At 34.9% G+C, this 21493-nt stretch overlaps 1 protein-coding gene across 1 annotated transcript; it reads left to right on the plus strand.

Moving 5' to 3' along the window:
* The first annotated feature begins 96 nt into the window (after positions 1-96).
* LOC132640601 (mitochondrial import receptor subunit TOM7-1-like) lies at positions 97-716 on the plus strand. The gene has a single exon (XM_060357242.1). The coding sequence runs from the start codon at positions 245-247 to the stop codon at positions 473-475; it is 231 nt and encodes a 76-aa protein (XP_060213225.1). The 5' UTR covers positions 97-244; the 3' UTR covers positions 476-716.
* The last annotated feature ends 20777 nt before the right edge of the window (positions 717-21493 follow it).

The following is a 21493-nucleotide window of genomic DNA, read 5'->3' on the forward strand; positions in this document are numbered from 1 at the left end:
CATTAACCCGTCCAAACCTAAACGGGTCGGGTGGGTTATGATTTTATGGGCTGATGTTGTCACCCCTAAAAATAAGCATGTTTGCTTCCAATTGAAGAGTGTGTGGGCTAATTTTACATTTCTGAAACTTAATAAGTGGCGTTGAACCTATTGCAAAACTCGGCAGTCGGCATCACTACTTCTAGGGCTTTTGTCTAGCAGAAAGCATCCATACACTAAGGCAAAAAAGAAAACAAGACAGAAGATGACATCCAAGGTGATGCTGAAGGCGAAGGGAAAGAACCCTAAGAAGCCCGCCGCCGATGAGGACGCTGGAGCTGTGGCGGCAGTGTCAAGTTTCGTCAAGGAGTGGGGCACATGGACTGCCAAAAAAGCCAAAGTAATAACCCACTATGGCTTCATCCCACTTGTCATCATTCTCGGCATGAACTCTGAACCCAAGCCCTCACTCTCCCAGCTTCTCAGCCCCGTCTGACCCCCCCCCCCCCCCCCAATGGAAATTACAGTTTTAGCCCTTATGTAGGAGTTTGGGTTATTTATTATTAGTCGATTTGACTCTTATTAGCAGCAGTTAATTGTGTAATGGAGTTGTGTTTTTGTTTTCTTACCTGTTTGTTAGTGGCTGCTAATGTGTAATGACGAATAAAGGTGACTTTTTGAGATAATAACTATTAGTCGAGTACCCATATGAGAAATCAACCCTTTATTTTGCGCAAGCTGAAGCTCTTTTCCTTCATATGATCTGTTATTTATCAGTCAATTTGTCTTTTTATATTTGAGTTGCTATAGCATTTCTATTTTACTATTCTCTAAAAGATGGTATTTTGGGTTATATGTTAGTCGATAGCAGTTAATTTTAGTATTTTTGCTTTTGATTTTACATGTTTATTAATGGCTGCTTTTTGCTTATGAGATACCTTTTTACTGGATGATTTCGTGTTGATCAACTTTCTGTAGTTATGCGTTTATTTTGGGCAAGTTGAAGCTGTTTTCCTTCATATGATCTGTTTTATGTTAGTCAATTTGTCTTTTTATATTTGAGTTTCTATAGTATTTCCTTTTTTGCTATTCTCTAACAAATGTTATTTTTTAGCTCGATAACGGGGTGGTTGGCGACGAACTTATTGATTTGAATTAGCAGGTGGAAATTACAGTTTTAGCCCTTTTTTCCACTATCGGTGATCTTATGCAGGAGTTTGGGTTATTATTAGTCGATTTGACGCTTATTACCAGTTAATTTTAGGATTTTGCATTTGATTTTATGTGTAATGGAGTTATGCTTTTTTTACCTGTTTGTTAGGGACTGTTAATGTTTTTTAATGGACATGGAATTTGATACGAATGAATTAGCTCCTTACTGGATGATTTTTGCTAAGATCAACTTTCTGTACGTATGCGTTTATTATCTCGTACGGCAACTCTGAATACAAGCCCTCGCTCTTTCAGCTTCTCAGCCCTGTCTAAATACCCAAATTGAAATTACAGTTTTAGCCCTTTTCTTCGCCATCGGTGATCTTATGGAGGAGTTTGGGTTATTTATTAGTCGATTTGACACTTATTACCTGTTAATTTTAGTATTTGCTTTTGTTTTTATGTGTAATGGAGTTGTGCTTTATTCTTTTACCTGTTTGTTAGTGGCTGCTAATGTTTTTTTAATGGACGCAGAATTTCATACTAATGAATTATTCCTTACTGGATATTTTCTCGCTATAATCAACTTTCTGTAGGTATGCGTTTATTTTGTGAGTTGATTTCTCGTATGGTCACTCAACTAATAGTTCTTATATTGTATGGTAATTCTGAACCCAAGCCCTCGCTCTCTCATCTTCTCAGCACTGCCTAAAGGCCCAAAAGAAATTACAATTTCTGCCCTTTTCTTCGCTACCCAGATCGATAATCTTTGTTCTTGATGCTCCTTGGTTAAGAGCTTGGGTTATATTTTAGTCGATTTGACGTTTATCAGCAGTTAAATTTTAGGATCTGCTTTTGATTTTATATGTATGAGCTGTGTTTTTCCTACCTGTATATTAATGTCTGCTGTCTGCTGATGAGTTACCTTCTTACTGGATGACTCTCGTGTTGATCAACTTTCTATAGTTATGCGTTTATTTTGGGCAAGTTGAAGCTGTTTTCCTTCATATTTGATCTGTTATATATCAGTCAATTTGTCCTTTTATATTTGAGTTGCGGTAGTATTTCTTTTTTGCTATTCTGTATCAGATGTTATTTTTAGCTCGATTGTGATGGGGTTGACTAAGAACCTATTGATTTGAATTAGTAGGTGGAAATTACATGGTGTCTCCTCATAAATATCAGGTTCGACTTATACAAAAAAATTTAATTTTAGCATATCTTGTATGTTGGCATTTTGAAGGCTTTTACTCTGATGAGCTAAAGAATTGTCAGTGTATAACTTTGATGTCATGTGATAAGAAGGGTAGGGGGGTTGCTTTCCTTCTACAGCTTTTGGAGAACTTGAATTGTTAGTGTTAAGATATAAGTTTGATAATCTTGATTCATTGAGATTTTATCATTTTAGTTTATTTGAGAGGTTTTACTGTCTCTTTGCTGGATCTGTGTAGTGATGCTAAAATGATTTATATGGTTGACAACTTGACATACACACAATATACACTATTAGCTATTAGCTCTATTGACTAGAACACAAGTCAGTATCACCTGCTAAACACCACTAGATAGTTCAGTACTCTTAGCTTCTAGGATCTAATCCTTGGTTGTGCATTTTGAGTGTTAGCTTGGGTGTTTTGTCAATATCTACTCGTTTTTTTTATGCATACTAGTAATTTTATTGGAATCTTGATATATAACTAATGGAATGCTTAGAGTATTTCCCTTATCTGCTAAAAGAATCATTGACATCAGTAGCTAGTATATATGGAGCAGCTCAAAATTCTATGTTTGGAAGCCAAGTACAATGGTTAAATGGTGCCTTTATGCTGCTAAGCTATGGAAGTTAAGTAATTAGAGTGTTTTAGGTCTTCAACATACATATGCCATCAACATAAATAGAAGATGACACTTCAGAATTTCTTGCGAATGACCCTATGAGATAAGAGAAAATACGAGTTCTGCCAACTTACATAAGTCATTCTTTTAACATCCTTTTTCATTGTTCATAAATGACAGCCTTCATTCTCCCAAAGAGTGGTAGAGATTTGCTTCTTGAATCATGGGATAGTAATGAAGAATGTATGTTTGCTTAGCTTGATCTTTTTTTTACCCTTTGGTTAAATTCCTTTTGTGGTCCTATCTGTTGGAGGATCCATGATTCAAGACTACAAAGAGTTTTTTTTTTTTTTTTTTTTGGCTATTGGTATTAGAAGTCATATTCTGATTGTTTTGTTAGTTGGGTGAAATGAATGTTATTTGTTTGGGTGCTCTGGATCATAGTCTTGTTGTTATTGTGCTTTGATCTCCTACACATTGTTTTGTTAGTTGGGTGACGACTGAACAAATGTTATTTGTTTGGATTCTGGATCAATGTTATTGTGCTTTGATCTCCTACGCATTGTTTTGTTAGTTGGGTGATGACTGAATAAATGTTATTTGTTTGGGTGCTCTGGATCATAGTCCTGTTGTTATTGTGCTTTGATCTCCGACACATTTAGTACTGAGAGCATTTTCACCCCTCTTGTGGAACTAGTTTGATGGTGTAACTTCGGTTTTGCTAGTAGAGTACTGGAGCCCGTTTGGATTGGCTTATAAGCTGTTTTCAGCTTTTTTGAGTATTTGGCTGGCCAGCTTAAAGTCATTTTGTGCTTAAAATAAGCTCAAAAAAATAATTGGGCCCATTTGACTTAGCTTATCTAAAGCAGCTTATAAGCTGAAAACAGCTTATAAGCAAAAAATAAATAAGTTAGACTATCCCTAACTTATTTTTTTTAGCTTATAAGCTGCAAACAGCTTATAGGCATAAGCCCATCCAAACAGGCTCCTAGTAACGTTTACGTCTCTTCTTTTATTTCAATTTATTCACTGAACTGAAACTTAGCACCTGTATTCTTATTGATTCCTGAGGTGATGTCTATGAAATCTATCCATATAGCACTTCTTAGATCAGGCCAGCAATGTGCTATTACCCGATGGAAGTACACTGTTCTCTGTTCAATCGGCCACGTAGACTATGTCTTGTGTGCAAGCCCCATCATATATATTCTGCGTGACACTTTGATATAACTAATTCATCATTCGTTGGAAAATTATAGGGCAAATTTTGTTTTTTTTGGGTTATTGAATTTCCCTGGCATAAGAGAAGATTTTAGTTTAGTGTGAAAATGGATTTAAAAATTATTTTACATCATATATCCGAATCTGCAGTGAGACTTTCTAGTATAATATTTTTGAATCTCCTATAGATTATTGGATGTGCCACTATAGGTGTTTTGTTTCCTTAAAGTCTGGTTCCAGATAAAATGAAAATCAGAAAGTAATATTTGGGGGTGTTTTTTAATAGAAAAATAAACAAAGAGGTTGGGTTTTGAATGTTGTGACAGAAAGGGACTGCTTTGGACAAGAAGAACCTTTCATTTTCTGCTTACATCTTTGATAGATACCTGTTTTATTTTTCCTTTGGAAATTTGGCAATTATCTTATAGATCAAAATAAATAATCTACTGAATTATTTTTGGTAGATAAAAGCGTGTCTGGAAATAATTTTCTGCGATATAAATATTCAGAAAAGACAAATGTCGATGCAATATAGAGAAGCGGTTATTACTTACTCCAATCTTATTATTTTGTTGGTCGAAAATACTTTTTTAAAATTATACTAGGCATAATTATTTACATCAGCTAGTTCTTTTAGACTCCCTAACTAGTTCTCCATATATATCTGCAATCTATCTACTAACTTAATTTCTTCATCCCAATATTAATTTGTATTTTTTCACCTAGCCATAATAACAACGATGCACAAAGACATCTTCAATACAAGGAAAAAAGGGGGATGTGATGGGGTTCCGTCCACCCCCTTATTACATAGCACACATTCACAAGGCACATGATTTCTATTTCTTCAATATGTCAACTAGGGGTGTTCATGGTTCGGTTTGGGTCGGTTATTGATTAAAATCATAATCAAACCAATTTAGTCGGTTTTTAAATGTCTAAAATCATAACCACCGGTTTGGTTATTGTCGGTTTGGTTCGATTTTTCAGTTTATGACTAGCAGCCATGAGACTTATCAATAAAACATTAAAAAGTTGAAAAAGACATGTCTTTCTTTTGGTTCAAATGATAACTTTTATTTATAATTTAAGGTGAAACATACATCATAGAAACATTTTCATTATTAGTGATAGCGTAGTATTCAAGTTACCCAAAGTTGCTAAACTATTACATATAGAGCTAAAAACTAACTTAGTAGTGGCTGCACCATTTTTGTCATCTTAATACACATACCTGGAAATAAAGTAGAGCATAGGAGTTTTTAGTTGTTGTTTACAAACATACATATTAATTAAACATAAAGACTACCTAAAATTAAAATGAAAATATATGAAATAAAAAAACTTTGTGTAATGATCCCAAACTTTGGGACAATAATTGCATTTTGCCCTCAATTCTCCCATTTTATTAACAAAACTTTGTGTAAAGATCCCAAACTTCAGATGTTTTGCTATCACTATCCCCAAGGCTAGGGTCTCGATTACAAGGAGTTGTTCTTTTCTGTTTTTTAGGAGGATTACCCACAGAAGAAGTATTGGGGCATTAACATGTGCTTGAGTTACAACAAATGTTGATGTTACTGAAGTATCTTCTATACGAACCTCCAAATCTACAACCTTTGTCCTTTTCATATGAAGAATATTAGAAGTTTAGGACTCATTCAAACAAGAAAAAAGAAAGGTATAAATTCGAAAAAAAAGAATAAGAAACAACCTAAAATCAAATGGCTGACAAAAAAAGGCTAAAAATTTAAGTTAAAGGCATTAGACTCTAACGTGAGCTTCTGTTAGTAGGTTTATACTTAACACTTAAAGAGTTAAAAGACTTAAAGACATGAGCTTGGACATATTCTTAAAAACACGAGCCTTAAACAATCATGTGAAATAAGTAGACCAAAAATCAAATTAATGATTAAAAGGTATAAAATATTTATAATTATTTATGAAAAACTAATATTATACATATAAATAATTATAAAATTTATGTATATAATTTATCCGTTTGGTTCGATTATTTATTCGGTTATTTTTTAATAGAATCATAACCAAACCAAATATTATCGATTTTTAAAATTTAAAACCAAACCAAACCAAATATCAATTTTTTTATTCGATTTGATTTTAATTTTAATCAAAACCGTGAACAACCCTACTCTCAACTATGGCCAGCTAGCCAAAGTATAAATTGGTGCCATATAATATTTTTTTAGTACACCTTTTGAAATTATGGGAGAAGGGATAAATGATACAATCCGAATTGGCACACGTGCTAAGGATACAGATAATATCAAGACAAGAGAATGTTTCACGAGGTCAAGAATTAAATGAAGAATCCATTCGAAGATGCTAATTTCTGGATTGACAAGTTGGTCAGAACGATCGTGGACCAAATGGCGGAGTCCGGAGCCTAAAGAGTATAAAAATACACCGTCTTTATCAAAAGGAGATGATAAAAAATTAATATACCAAAAGGGATATATCGTGGATCAGCCCACGATATACCCCTAAAAATTTTTTTCCGTGTCAGACTTCATCAACGAAAAAAAAAACATTTATTGTATAACGTGGATCAGTCCACGTTATACAAGTTATAAAAACTTCTAAGGGAATTTCAACTAGTTGGTATTGTTTTATATGCTTTGCTTTTCATTGTCTTCTACTATTAGCTAAGTCCACATTGATTTCGGAAAAGTAGAGTCTAACTTGGCGCCATGTGATTTTAAGCCTTCTATAATGCAGGTAAACGGTGATAAATATTTTTGGACAAGTAATCATGTAGTGAGTACAGGATTTGCATCAAATTAGAATATTTAATTATAAAAAAAATCTAAGGGAGGACTACACTGCAAGAGAGAAAATTATCAGAGGTGATGTTATTTGTTTGAAGTCAAACACTTAGAATTTTTTATAACTTGTATAACGTAACGTGGATCAGTCCACGTTATACAAGTTATAAAAAAATCTAAGGGAATTTTAACTAGTTGGTATTGTTTTATATGCTTTGCTTTTCATTGTCTTCTACTATTAGCTAAGTCCACATTGATTTCGGAAAAGTAGAGTCTAACTTGGCGCCATGTGATTTTAAGCCTTCTATAATGCAGGTAAACGGTGATAAATATTTTTGGACAAGTAATCATGTAGTGAGTACAGGATTTGCATCAAATTAGAATATTTAATTATAAAAAAATCTAAGGGAGGACTACACTGCAAGAGAGAAAATTATCAGAGGTGATGTTATTTGTTTGAAGTCAAACACTTAGAAGTTTTTATAATTGTATAACGTGGACTGATCCACGTTATACAATAAATGTTTTTTTTTTTTCGTTGATGAAGTCTGACACGGAAAAAAAAAAATTGGGGTATATCGTGGACTGATCCACGATATACCCCTTTTGGTATATTAATTTTTTGTCATCCCCTTTTGGTAAAGACCGTGTATTTTTATACCCTTTAGGCTCCGGACTCCAAATGGCGCGGTCGCAAAGGAGCAACTGCAGTATGGGTGGCAAATGAGTGGGTTTGGTTGGATTTGATTTGGTTGAAAATTGTTTGAACAAAAATGGGTTGGGTTTCAAACCGTCCATATTTTATGTGGGTAAATATGGGTTGGGTGATAAATGGCTGGGTTGGTTATGGGTTAACCCATATTATACAAGTGTAATATTATTTCAAGTGTATGTTTATAATTTTTTTCTTTTGTCAAGTTAAATTAATTTTCTCATATAAATTTTAGGGGTGAGGGTCGGGGTAAGATTTTTTTTTCCATTTTTTATAATTTTTTTTATAAAAGTAAAATATATGAAATTGATTTTTTTTTTGGGTGGAGGGGGGGGGGTGGGTTGGAGGTAGGGGAGGGGGACCAGAAATTCTTTTCCATTATTCATAAATTTTTCATAGAAGTTATATATATATATATGAAAATTGAAATTTGGGGTGGGGGAGGGGGTGGGGCGGGGGTAAGATTTTTTTTTTCCATTTTTTATAAAACTTTTATAAAAGTAAAATATTTGAAATTGATTTTTTTGGGGGGTGGGGGTGGGGAGGGGGGGTCGGAGAGGGGTGGGGTGGGTAGGGGTAAGAATTTTTTTTCATTTTTTATAATTTTTTTATAAAAGTAAAATATTTGAAATTGAATTTTTTTGGGGGAGGGGGGGTCGTGGAGGGGTGGGGTTGGGGTAAGAATTTGTTTTTCCATTTTTATAAAAGCAAAATATTTGAAATTGAAATTTGTGGGGTGGGGGGTCGTGGAGGGGTGGGGTGGGGGTAAGATTTTTTTTTTCCATTTTTTATAAAGGTAAAATATATGAAATTGAATTTTTTTGGGGGGGGGGTATGGTGGGGGTGGGGGTAGGGGTAGGGATCGGAGTGGGAGGTAAGAAAAAAATTTCTCCTTTTTTATAAGCCCTTTATAACAGAAAAATAAAGTATATGAAATAAAAAAAAAGTGTGTGGGGGTGGGGGGGCATGGCGGGGTGGGTGGTGGGGTAAGAAAGAAATTTCTTATTTTCAAAATGAGTTATTTTTTAGTCTAGTGTGTTCTTATATGTATACCCATATTTTACCCATATTTGCCCATATTTTTATGGGTTAAAGAGAGACTTGAAGCCCATATTTACCCACCTGAAATATGAATGACCAACTCACTAACATGTGGATAAAATGGGCTAATTTTCTAAATATGGGCTTAAATTGCCTCCTCTAAACTGCAGGCAAGAGCGCTATCGCAGAGATATGTGCACGGTTGCAAAAGACTCCTGTGCTCAAGAGGACGATCTTGTGACACTATGCGCGATTATGAGGAAAGTGTGCATCGATTACGTCGTAAGCAAACTAATATAAGTCCAGAGAGGTTATGATACCCCTATCAGGTTAAAGAAAGACTTTTGACAATCATTAAGCATGTACCCTAAAGGTTCCGAGGCTAAGATAATCGAAGAAAGTACTTTTTGTGAAAGTTTGTTGACTGGGCAGAGATACGGACCATAAAAGTGACATACGGACCGTCTGTCATGTCTGAGAGGCGTAAAACAACATCAGAGAGTTGTGCAGAATTTTGGCCAACATACGGTCAGACATATGGACCGTAAGTATGACATACGAACCGTATGTCCACCGTAAGTTGTTGTCGGTGGAAAAGTTCCAAGTTACATATATTTGGCCTACTTCGTTTTTTCCCATTTTTTCTTCATCCACAGACCCCAAACACTCCCAAAAACCCTCTCCACACCTCTAGAGCCTTCTCCACACACTCCTTTACATAAATCCAAGGCAAATTAAAGATCAACATCATTAATCCAAAGAAATCAAGTGCAAGGAAGCTCTTTAGGATCGTTAGAAGTCAAGAATTTCTTTGGATTGAAGCTAGGGTTTTTCCTCAAGTGAAATAATTTCATCCAAACTTGCTCCTACCCAATCAAAGGTAAGTTTTATGATTCTTCCATGTTATTTAGACTATTGAGGGGTTGAAAGATTTGGATTATGGAAGGAGGTAGAAGATGGGTTACAAATATGAGAATAGTGGCATTTGTGAGTAATAGATTAGTATGAGTCATGGTTTTTGATATGATGCGATTATAAATATGTTATAAATGGTATTAAGGACATGGGAGGAACATTATATGAGGATAAATGTAATATTGTATTATGACCATGGTTATGGATGCCCTTGAAAGGGAAGTAGGAGAATTGAATAATGTATGGTTGACGAAGATTGTTGAGTATGATATTATGAATATTGTTATTGATGTTTGGGAGTTGATAGATGATATGGAGAACGTTGTATAAACAAAGGAGATGCTTCCCAATTTTCTCTAGTCTTAATTTAAACATGCATATGTTATCGATTATCTAATATTAGTACGAACTCTCTTGAAGGTACGAACGTGAATATTGGAGGGGAACGTTCAAGTGATAAAGTATCTAAACGAAAAGGTATGTAAGGCTAGTCCCTTCTTTCTAAGGCATGATTCTTATGACATGACTTCCCTTATCTCTCCATGACTTTCTTACATTCCGGAAACTATGAGTCAACGTTATGCAGAGCTTCTTATGAGATAAAAGAATAAGGGATATGTTATGAATACGATAAAGGTAACGATGAGCCTAAGTCTAGAGATTCTAAAGCCTATGATACGATATCTTCACGAAATTCATACTACGAATATGACATGAAATTCTACGAAGCTAACGATCCTTGTACGACTCTTTGATGTTATTCATTGTTGCTAGACCCACCTTATGATGCTAGCCCCTTTTCCTTCCTAAGACATGACCCCTGTATTGTATCTCCCATGCATTCCATGATTATTAAGAGTTTTCTTATGAGCCACAGAAGAGATATGTTCTATGATAATAGTGATGATTCCATAGTGGTCAAACTACATACGACGCTCACAACGCACCTAAGCCCAGCAACACTAGAGACCCACAACTTTCATGAATCTTGCGATATTAATAATAGTGATCTTTATAATGATAATTCCTATGTTGTGACCCCACTCTTGTGTTCCACATTGTCCTTACTCCTAAAATGTTAGGCTTCCATGATTCTTAAGGCCATCATGATAATATTGAGGAATGTTCTTCGTGATAATGATTGCGATGGTAATTCCCCTCCCAGTGATACGCAAAGACTAAAGTTCCACATGTCCTCATGGGATGATTTAGCTTACCGTGTGAGTCTCCGTCACATTCATGATAGTTGTCCTTGTCTTATGTTATCATTTTCTTCAAAAGTGAGACATGACAGTAATGACGATCATGATAACGAAAATGATTGTGCTTTCCAGGGGATATATAAGCATAATTCCCTTATTACGAATTCAGTTAAAATGTCTGAAATGTGCTACTCCTAAGAAAAGCTAGAGTATACGACTTCCAAGACTCTTAAGATGATATTGATAAAAGACTTTCATAGTGATGGCAATGATGATAATGGGATATACCGAGCCTTATTATGGCCGGGTACGGATGGCATGTATGTGATACTGTCGAGCCACTATGTGGCCGAATACGGATACAGTCGAGCCATTACGTGGCCGAATACGGATACTGTCGAGCCACTACGTGGCTGAATACAGATAATGTTTAATGTGTATGAGCAGATACGGTACTAGGATATGTATGTGCATTCCACGATTCCTAAGAAAAGGTAAAACAAGTATGATGAATATCCCAAAAGGTATTACTTGGTCTTTTATCTTATGCTATCCTTCACGTTTTATTTATGTTACTGCTTATGCCTTACTGAAATGCCTTACATATTCAGTACATATTTCGTACTGACGTCCTTTCTTTTTGGACGTTGTGTTCATGCCCACAGATAGACAGGGAGACGGTGCAAATCCCTAGGAGTTACTCAGCAGACCTACAGGAGCACTCTATTATTCCGGAGGTGCCATTTTGATATATTATTTTGTGCATATATTTTGGGCACGACGGGGTCCTGTTCCGTCCTTATGTCTAGTACTCTAGTAGAGGCTCGTAGATACGTACGTGTGGGTAGTAGATGTCCCATGATGGCTACGTGGTAATTTTGTATATCATTTTGATAGCCGGAGGGCTTATGTATATAAATGTAGCTATGTATTAAAAGTGAAAATGATTCCTCCTCATGGCTAGCTGTGTCAGGAATAATAAATGAAGGCAAGATAAGTATGATGAGTAGTAGAATGAGTGGTGCTCGATAGTTAGCTCCGGGTACCCGTCATGGCCCCTAGTCGGGTCGTGATAGCTAGATTTGCAATCCTCTATGGGCGTTTGGGCTATATTTGTAATAGTTGATAGCTACTATAAATATAACCTAGACTTAGGACTCGTTTCGCCATAAAAATTATTCACTTTTTTCCGAAATTTTTTTCTTCACTTTTTTAAAAAATTAGTGTTTGGCCATGAAAATTTGAAGTTGTATTTGGAATTTGAAAAACAAGAAAAACTTATTTTTGAAGTATTTCACTTTTTTCACAACCAAAACAAGTACATTTCAACAAAAAAAAAAAAAAACTATTGGCAAAAACTATGGCCAAACACAACTCCAACTTCAAAATTCCAAAAAAAGTGATTTTTTTTTTGGTTTCTATGACCAAACGCCTACTGAGTATGCGTTTGGCCACATGATTTGGCAGCTTGATATCATATTTTGATTTCAGATCAGCGTATGTTTACGAAATCTGCACAAATTTTCAACTTCAACTTTAAATCATGATTTCAACTTTTTTATAATGTAAAACTTGACCCATAAATTTTTATTTTATAAAAAAAAGACCCATCATTTTATATTTTGTAAAAAAGACTTATGCTTGAAGCAAACAGATTGTCCATACCATGTGGAAGGATTATATTAAAGAATAGCTAGTTTTTACTATTGTTGATTTTTTGAAAGTGGATCTTTGTATGTGTTTTTTGAAAATTTGTAATAGCATGTAATCGGGAGCATTTATTTATAAAAGGAATATTAGATGTGTAATTTATTAATGTAGCGCCTTAGGATATTTCGATACCTTGTTTATGAATTATGATTTGATAATTTGGTAAGATTGTATAAGAGTTGAGAAAATTTTGATATTTTTCACAAATTGTGGGGTTTTCATGTTTATGAGAAAAAGTACAACTTAAGAAATCCAAATCGCATATCGAACAAATTTCAACTTCAAATCAATCTGATTTTAAATTACTGCTTTCAAATTATGATTTGAAATCGGGTTCAAACTCATTTATTAAGATTAAGATATCTGAATCTGAATGCACATCTAAGTGATCAAGATGCTGATTCTAAATCAAAACATTGAAGGATTAAGACAGTTTGTTTTCGACATCTGAATATTCATAATTTGTTTATTTTTAAACATAATAAATACACAATCCAAATAAACAGTAATTATATATATATATATATATATATATATATATATATATATATATATATATATATATATATCATTATTTGGTTAAAAAAAATTAGTTTTGTCTGTTAGTAATGATAGAGATGGTTTGTAGTGTTGGTGGAGATGATTTGGTATTAGACTGAGCCTATAGACTCAAGGTACCCTGAAAATCAATCCAAAATTAACTTTGGCATTTAATATTGGCATTATGTCTGAGGGGATGATTATCTTTTCTTTTAATAATTTCTATGTATTCCTTTATTAAGAAAGAACTAGTAAATAAAATTTTGAAAAGAGATGGACTTTCTTCTAGTGAACTGTACTAAAAATTTACGTAAATCAAGCAAAAGAAGCAACACATAAGTTTTATTTGTCAACTTCATCTCATTTATTACCCCATACAAATCGCTTTAATATGTCTTAATTTTAATTGATTCTGATTCATCACCCATTTTTCACTTTTCCGCTCATGATTCTCCCCCATTCACTCGTGACTCTCTTTTTCATCCTACTTCAATCCAATTTCTCAATTTAATCCATCTTACTCATAATGACATATAACTAGTACATTAAAATCCTCTCATACACATGATAGTTGTTTTTTATTTTGTATAATAATGACGTCTAAACAATTTGTCCGATAAATTTATCTGATATCGATTGATACTGTTCATTAAAATTTAAATAAATGAAAAAAAAAAAAACACATACACCCATACTGTTCATGACTCCCTTTTGCGTCCTCCTTCAATCCATTTTCTCAATTTAATCCATCTTATGCATAATGAAACAATGTAAGTAGTATAGTAAAATTCACCCATACACACACAATCACACATACACATACTAGTTGTTTTTTATAATGATGACGTCTGAACAACTTGTCGGTTAATTTTGTCTGATATCGATATTATTCGTTAAAATTAAGATAAATGAAAAAAACACACTTACACCCACCATGTTCATGACTCCCATTGCATCCACTTCAATCCAATTTCTCAATTTAATCCAACTTACTCATAATGAAACAAGTAATTAGTACCGTAAAATCCACTCATACACATACTATTTGTGAATGACGTCTGAACATTTGTAGGTCAATTTTATCTGATATCGGTTGATATTATTTCTTAAAATTTAAATAAATGAAAAAAAAAACATGTTGTTTATGACTCCCTTTTGCATCCTACTTCAATCCAATTTTTCAATTTAATCCATCTTACGCATAATGAAACAATGTAACTAGTATAGTAAAATTCACCTATACACACACAAACACCCATACACATGCTAGTTGTTTTTTCTAATGATGACTTTTGAACAACTTGTCGGTTAATTTTGTCTGATACCGATTGATATTGTTCATTAAAATTTAAATAAATGAACAAAAAAAAAAGCTCATACACCCATACCGTTCATGACTCCTTTTGCATCTTCAATTCAATTTCTCAATTAATCCATCTTACTCATAATGAATAGTAAATCCAACCATACACACGCAAACACACATACACATACTATTTGTGTTTTATTTTATATAATAATGACGTCTAAACAACTTGTCGATTAATTTTATCTGATATCAATTGATATTGTTCATTAAAATTTAAATAAATGGAAAAAAATAATATCTAGAGTTTATTTGTCTCTATAGGAATTTAAATTGTAGTCCTCAAGATTTGCGCCCATGTGTTACCAAAAAAAGGCATTGCTATTTCCACGTCAAATATCTTCAAATTTTTATTAGTCTATGATGGAAGTTAGGGATCGTTTGCCTGGTGGAGTAAAGAATTATAATTTCGGGCATGTTTGATACAATTTTTTTAATTGTGTTTAACTATCCCGGGATCGTTTATACCATACTTTATGTGGAATAACAATACTGGAATTACTAATTCGGGGATAAAATAATAAAATAACATATTTTTCCTTCTACAAAAAATTTCTTCCAATGTTTTAAAGAAAGACTGGGTTAAAACTGAAATAAAAGCTTACCCCAATTTATTCAATTTAAATCAAGCAAATATTTAAAATTATACTTTATATATCTCATTTTTGCCATCTACCACTAAAGGTATATTCATTAAATAATTCGGTCATTATTTAATCTTTATATTGTAATCACAACCAAAGGGCATCGTTTGGTTTAAGGGATTATGTGGGTTATCTGTATGGGTAAAATATGTGTTTCACAGTTGGGCGCGATAGTTGAAGCCCGATCAGGTCCAACTCAGCAAAGACAGCACCAGACACAACGCTAGAACATACTCGATGAGTCTGTTCCTATCCAGCGGAAATCCGAAATAACGACACAGGCTTGCCTAGCTCCAGAGTGACGAGAGTGGGAGCGCATTAGTGATCAATCAAGATAAACTCGACTCATAATCGTGTCCGAAGAATTCCAGATTTTCTGTGACTATTACATACCCATGTACGTATCGGATGCAATGCAAATAGTGATAATTAGGGATGTCAAATGGCAGTTAGACTGAGATTGGGCAAGTCAAAACGAGTTAAGTTAATAAATGGCTTGGGCTAAGATTGGCCTAAAAGCTATGTGGGCTGAAATGGGTTAAAAATGGGCGGGTCAACTTGGCCCAATTTTTTTGATGGGCCTATTTTTTAGAAAAACATTTTTCTTGGTAAATATTTTTCGTGAAAAACATTCCGTGGAAAATATTTTGAGGAAAACATTTTTCGTGAAAAATATTTTCCTTCATATCAAACACAACCCAAACTTATAATAATAAATGATACAACAAAAGTGAATACATAGAAAAAAATAAAGTATTCCCTCCGGATCAAAAAGAGTGTCCAGTAGCCTTTTTTTCTCGGGTCAAAAAGAGTGTCCACTTATCAAATCAAGAAAGAATTAACCTTCTTTTTTCAGATTTGCTCCTATTAAGTGTTATGTGATCAAATCCCAATACCTAGTTAATTAGGGGCAGTTTAGTCAAGTTATCTATTTTTGTCGAGCAATTCGCAAGAATGCCCCTTATTCAGGGTGGTCTTTGATTTTTGCCCCTTCTAGTCTTTAATTTTTTCCCTTCGCCTAGAATACCCTAAGGTTCTGGGTTCGAACCCCGACTCAGGCATAAAAATAAAAATAAAAATAAAAATCGCAAGGCAAGGCTTTTGGAAAAGTCTACCTTATGCGGCATAGGTTGCCTTAAGGCATAACTAAAGTTCTGCCGGATCCGGCAGAGGTTGCCTTGCCTTATAAGGCAGAATTTTAGTTATGCCAAGGCAACCTCTGCCGGAGACAACATAGGTTGTCTTAAGGCATAACTAAAGTTATGCCGGATCCGGCATAGGTTGCCTTATAAGACAGACTTTTAGTTATGCCTCAAGGTAACCTATGCCGAATCCGGCATAACGTTAGTTATATGCCTTAAGGCAACCTATGCCGCATAAGGCATACTTTTCCCAAAGTCTTGCCTTGCGATTTTTTTTTTTGACTAAGCGGGGGTTCGAACCCAGAACTTCGGAGTATTTTCGGCCACTTTTTTAAGCGAATGGCAAAAATTAAAAATCACCCCTAAAGAAGGACAATCCGCGCAAAAAAAAAGAATTTTGTCCAGGAGTTAGAATTTTCTTTAGGGGTGTGCAAATGGCATGCAAAAGGCTAAGTGAATACTCTTTTTTGTTTGAAGGGAGTAAATCTCAAGCAAAAGACCCAATTTAAAGTAAATCTTGAAAATGGGCTAGAATTAGGCTAGTATTGGCTAAGTTTAAGATCACTTTAAAGTGATTTTTGTTGGGTTGGGCTAAAATCAGCCTAATATGAAATTATCTTGAGCCTAACCCATAAAATTTTGGGCGAGTTGGGCGGATCATCATCTTTTGGGCTATATTTGACACCCCTAGCAATAATTATGGGTAGCTGAATATGTAGAAGACATTACTTGAGGTTATATTATAGAAGTATCCCTTCCCTTGACTTGTATCCCATCTGATTTCCATCAGAATAACTACATTACGCTCTCAGTTGTAACTCTAGCTCTCAAGTAATCGCTTTTCCAATAACGTTGCCAGATAATTACCCGGGAGGAAGCTTAATAAGATTCAATTATTCTCTTTTATTTGTTACTTCATAACCTAGTATTCTTTACTTATTATTTCAATTGTATCATTAACAAGTCATGCACAACCTAACACCCCCCCAAAAAAAGAAGCGAGCTATGATAACACTCAACCATACCTTCGTAAAAGAATAAAGCGATCGTTACAGTAATCATAGAAAGTATTTATCACGACCCAGCTAGGGGCCGTGACGGGTACCCGGGGCTAGCCACCGAGCACCACTCGTTCTAATACTCATCTTACTCATTTAATGCCCTTTTACCAATTTTATACACGAATTGTAGGAAAATCATATTTTATAAGAAACATAAATACTTATATACATTTGCCTCTCGGTCATCAAAATAATATATACATAATAATAACATTTTGTGAGACCATCTGACCCACACTGCGTATCTACGAGCCTCTACTGACATACTAAACATAAAAACGGAACAAGACTCCGTCGTGCCCAAAATATGCATATATACCAAAAGAAGAATCATAAGCACCTCCGGACAATGGAGTGCTCTCAATCAGCTGACAGCTACTAAGGGTCTGGACCAAGCTCACCTCCCTGTCTACCTGTGGGCATGAACACAGCGTCCAAAGAAAACGGACGTCAGTACGAACATTGTACTGAGTATGAGAGACATAAATAATAAAGAAAGACAGTGTTAATATAATGTGATCATCAATATGAAACATCTGAATCTGAATGACAATCATAAAAGAAGTAATGCATGATGTCTTACTCATACTCATCATAATTTCATATATGCATAATATGCAAGCTGCCCGTCCATATCGGAACGGTGTGATAATCAATAACATTAGCCCGCGTCCAGGCCTCCCGCGTCCGGGGTACCGTCTCATGCCGCCCACTAGTGGTGTCTGCCCATGCCCAAAAGGGTCATGGTGTATCCGTATAGCTGCCCGCCTTGGCGGTGACTGCCCGGCCAACTAGGCGCGGTGTAATATGATCATGACATGCTCATAAAAAAATACTTGTAATAATATGCTTATCATAGTACATGCATAAGACTCAAGATCAACTATACTCTGTCGGGGTGGCGTAAGGTCGTGATCCCCCGATTTCATTATGGAGTAATTATTGACATTCTGCCTCACCTTGAAGGAATTTGTACATAAGGTGAGTGTAAGAAATAAATAGCATCATTATCAATATGACATCATCATATCATATCTCTTATCTCTTATCTTATATAGACATTTATGGACTTAGGCTTCTAGCTTTCCGGAAAATAGGAGCTCATGAAGAGGAAAAAAACTTATGCTATAGGATTCATGCCATTAGAAAGAAAGGACTAGCCTCACATACCTTTGTCGTTTAGCTATGTTGTCGTTCACTTTCCCTCCCCCAATGTCACGTCGTTACCTTCACGGGAGAATTTGTATTAACATTAGTTAATCGACTATAAGAACGCGTCGTAAATTCTAGAGAAAATTGGGCAGCATTTCCCCTGTAAACTTAACAATCCTCGAAATTCCAACTTAGCCAAACGTCAATCAAAATACCAACAACAACAATACCAACAATTTCATATCAAACTAGACTTAAATCCATTCTTAAATTACTCCCAAAACAGCCCAATATACATTCGGATGCCAATGCTTGTATACACTTCTTTATTTCCGTATATCCATAATATAACAACAGCAACTACAGCCAATCCTCTGATATTCCAGCCCTCAAAACAGTCTATAACGACCATAAAACAGTCCCCAAAATATCATCGCAAAACAACCACAAATATTATACCAAACAGCTCCAAAATATAGTCACAAAATAACCACAAAAATTACATAAAACAGCTCCAAAATATTGTCACAAAACAACCACGAAAATTACATAAAACAGCCCGGTATACGCTTTGTATACAATATCTTTATACACTTTATTCTTCCAAATTCAAGAACAACATCAACAACAATATCAACAACCTCATATAGCAATATAAGCACCTAGAAATCTCTCAAAGTTCCAATCAAAAACAACCCTCAAGGCAATCATATCAACCAACTAATCTATGACTTCATAACATAATTCCCTTCACTTTAAACTAGGGAATTCTCCCATGAATAACTTAATTAACAAGAATAGAGTATATTACATACCTTATTGCCCAGAAAACTCAACTAAAATCCTAGCTCCAAGCTTCAATAATCAGCCACACATCAAGCACCAAATACTATAATCCTTTCCTAACTAGTTTCCAATTTCCTAAGATGAAATCTTGCTTTGATTTGGAGGAATTCAACTTGAAAGATTTAAAGAGCTTTTAGGAGGGTTTGGGAGGGTTTAGAGAGAGTTTAGAGTGAGAGAGAGAGAGGTAAAAATGAAGAAAAAAAATCAGATTTTTTTCGGTTTTTTAGTCTCTGATTTTTACTGTTCATCGGTACTGTTCATCCACGTCTACTATTCATCCGCGTCTACTGTTCACCCGCAGAATTATTTTCATGGACTCAATTTTTTTTTTCTGAGGTGTAACAGTATTTTCGAGTCGAATTCCACAAAGAGCAATTATATGAGGTTGTTAAGTCTAAATTCGTTTACCTATACATAACACAGTGCCAAATATCCTTTCGAAGCGATTTTAGTTAGCATTTAAACCTAAGAATTAAGAACGCGTAGTAAAGATATGTTGTAATCGATTAGGAGAAACATAGGGTTTCAACGCCTCGTTGCATTCATTCGAATTCATTGATTTATTAGCGTTTATTTAGTGATCTACCTTTAATCATACGTCATAGTTTCACGACATGTCGACTTATCTTTACTTAGCTCATATCCCTAATCATTAAACATGTTTTAGTTCTTATTCTGGCAAATCCCCGAGATGAGATAAACTATTCCTAGCGATCTCTATTGGTTCGACAATCTAACTCCATAGGCAATCTACGCCAACCCGCGAACTGAATCATATCCGAGATACGTTCTTCTTTCCCAAGATAGAGCGCAAAGCCACAACCAAGAGCGTGCACTCTTTCGGTTAATAAGTACAGATTCAATTAGAATAAGGAAAAACGCTAATCCTTAACCATAGATGAAACAAGAAACTAAAATACATAAATTTGTCTTAAACGCTAGATATATGTTTAACCGCTCATGCTAAGATCACTACAAATGAATAAATAAGAAGAACTCATCATATTAATCACGAGAACAAAAAAAAAAATGTTTAGAAGGCGAACAACATTGGATTTTTCCAGACTTGTGTTGCTTTTCTCCAAAATATTCTCTCAAAGTTACTATAGTGGCTTTTCGAATAAAAGATAATAAAAACGCGCGAAGTATTGCTTGTTATATAAAATTACAAAATTTGGAGTTTCAGACAAAACTGTCCCTGGTCGGCCACAAGTGCGAGGTCGCACATGTCCTCTGTGGTGTCACAAACAAGGTCGTATAACCTCTGTGGGGTGGCAGACATCTCTGTGGGATCACATACATTCTCTGTGAGCTCTCAAACATCTCTTTGAGCTCGCAGAGGACTCTAAGACCTCTCAGACTTCATAATTTTCAAATTCGAGCCTGATTTAGTCATTTTCTTTCTTTTTTCGCTTCTTTATCATTATTTTTTTGCTTCAACTACGTCTATTGATCCACACACCGGAAACACGATTAATTTCATAAGATCGAGCACAAATACATACTAAAAGAACTACAAAAGCGTAAGTAAATGACGCTGAATAAGTGGTAAAATCACCACTTATCAAGCTACGTTCGAGTTAAACTTGGAGCTGGAAGTATTCTTTCATTTCTCAATGGTGAAGTAAGGCCAATCTCATGAGCTTATTGTCTCGGGCCAGAACAAGTTGATTGGACCCTTTCCCCTAGTATGGCGATATGAGGGGGGGGGGGGGGGGGGGAGGAAAAGAGAGAGATGGGGGTTCTCTCGCTTTTGGCATAACGGTCCCTCAATGGGAGGTTTGTCCGACAAGCTACTAGCTCAGTGGTAGAGCGGACCCCTAATAATTGAGTTATTGTGTCGGGCTGAAGGGCTCTCGGCCACATGAATAGTTCAATGTATAACAACATCAAGAACATATTATTTGGTCATTATAATATGTGTACTCTAGAACTTCGAATATAAGTTCAATCGTTATTCTAATTCACTGATTTAGAGGTAAACATTATCCCCGTGTAAATTTTTAAAATCAAATTTATCTCGTATTTGGTTGGACATATTATTATTTTACTATTATACAAAGTCTATCTCATATAAAAGACGAGATTGATTGTTATAATCCTGATTATAATTCGGGATATCCTGGATATCCTGGTTTTGAACCAAACGACAACGACCCCCCGGATTGTGAATCCCAGTGGTAAAATT

Source organism: Lycium barbarum, chromosome 5 (assembly GCF_019175385.1).
Source record: "Lycium barbarum isolate Lr01 chromosome 5, ASM1917538v2, whole genome shotgun sequence".
Lineage (NCBI taxonomy): Eukaryota > Viridiplantae > Streptophyta > Magnoliopsida > Solanales > Solanaceae > Lycium > Lycium barbarum.

What these genes read in the sequence shown, in the direction of transcription:
- LOC132640601 (XM_060357242.1), top strand. Translation starts at nt 245, where the DNA reads ATGACATCCAAGGTGATGCTGAAGGCGAAGGGAAAGAACCCTAAGAAG.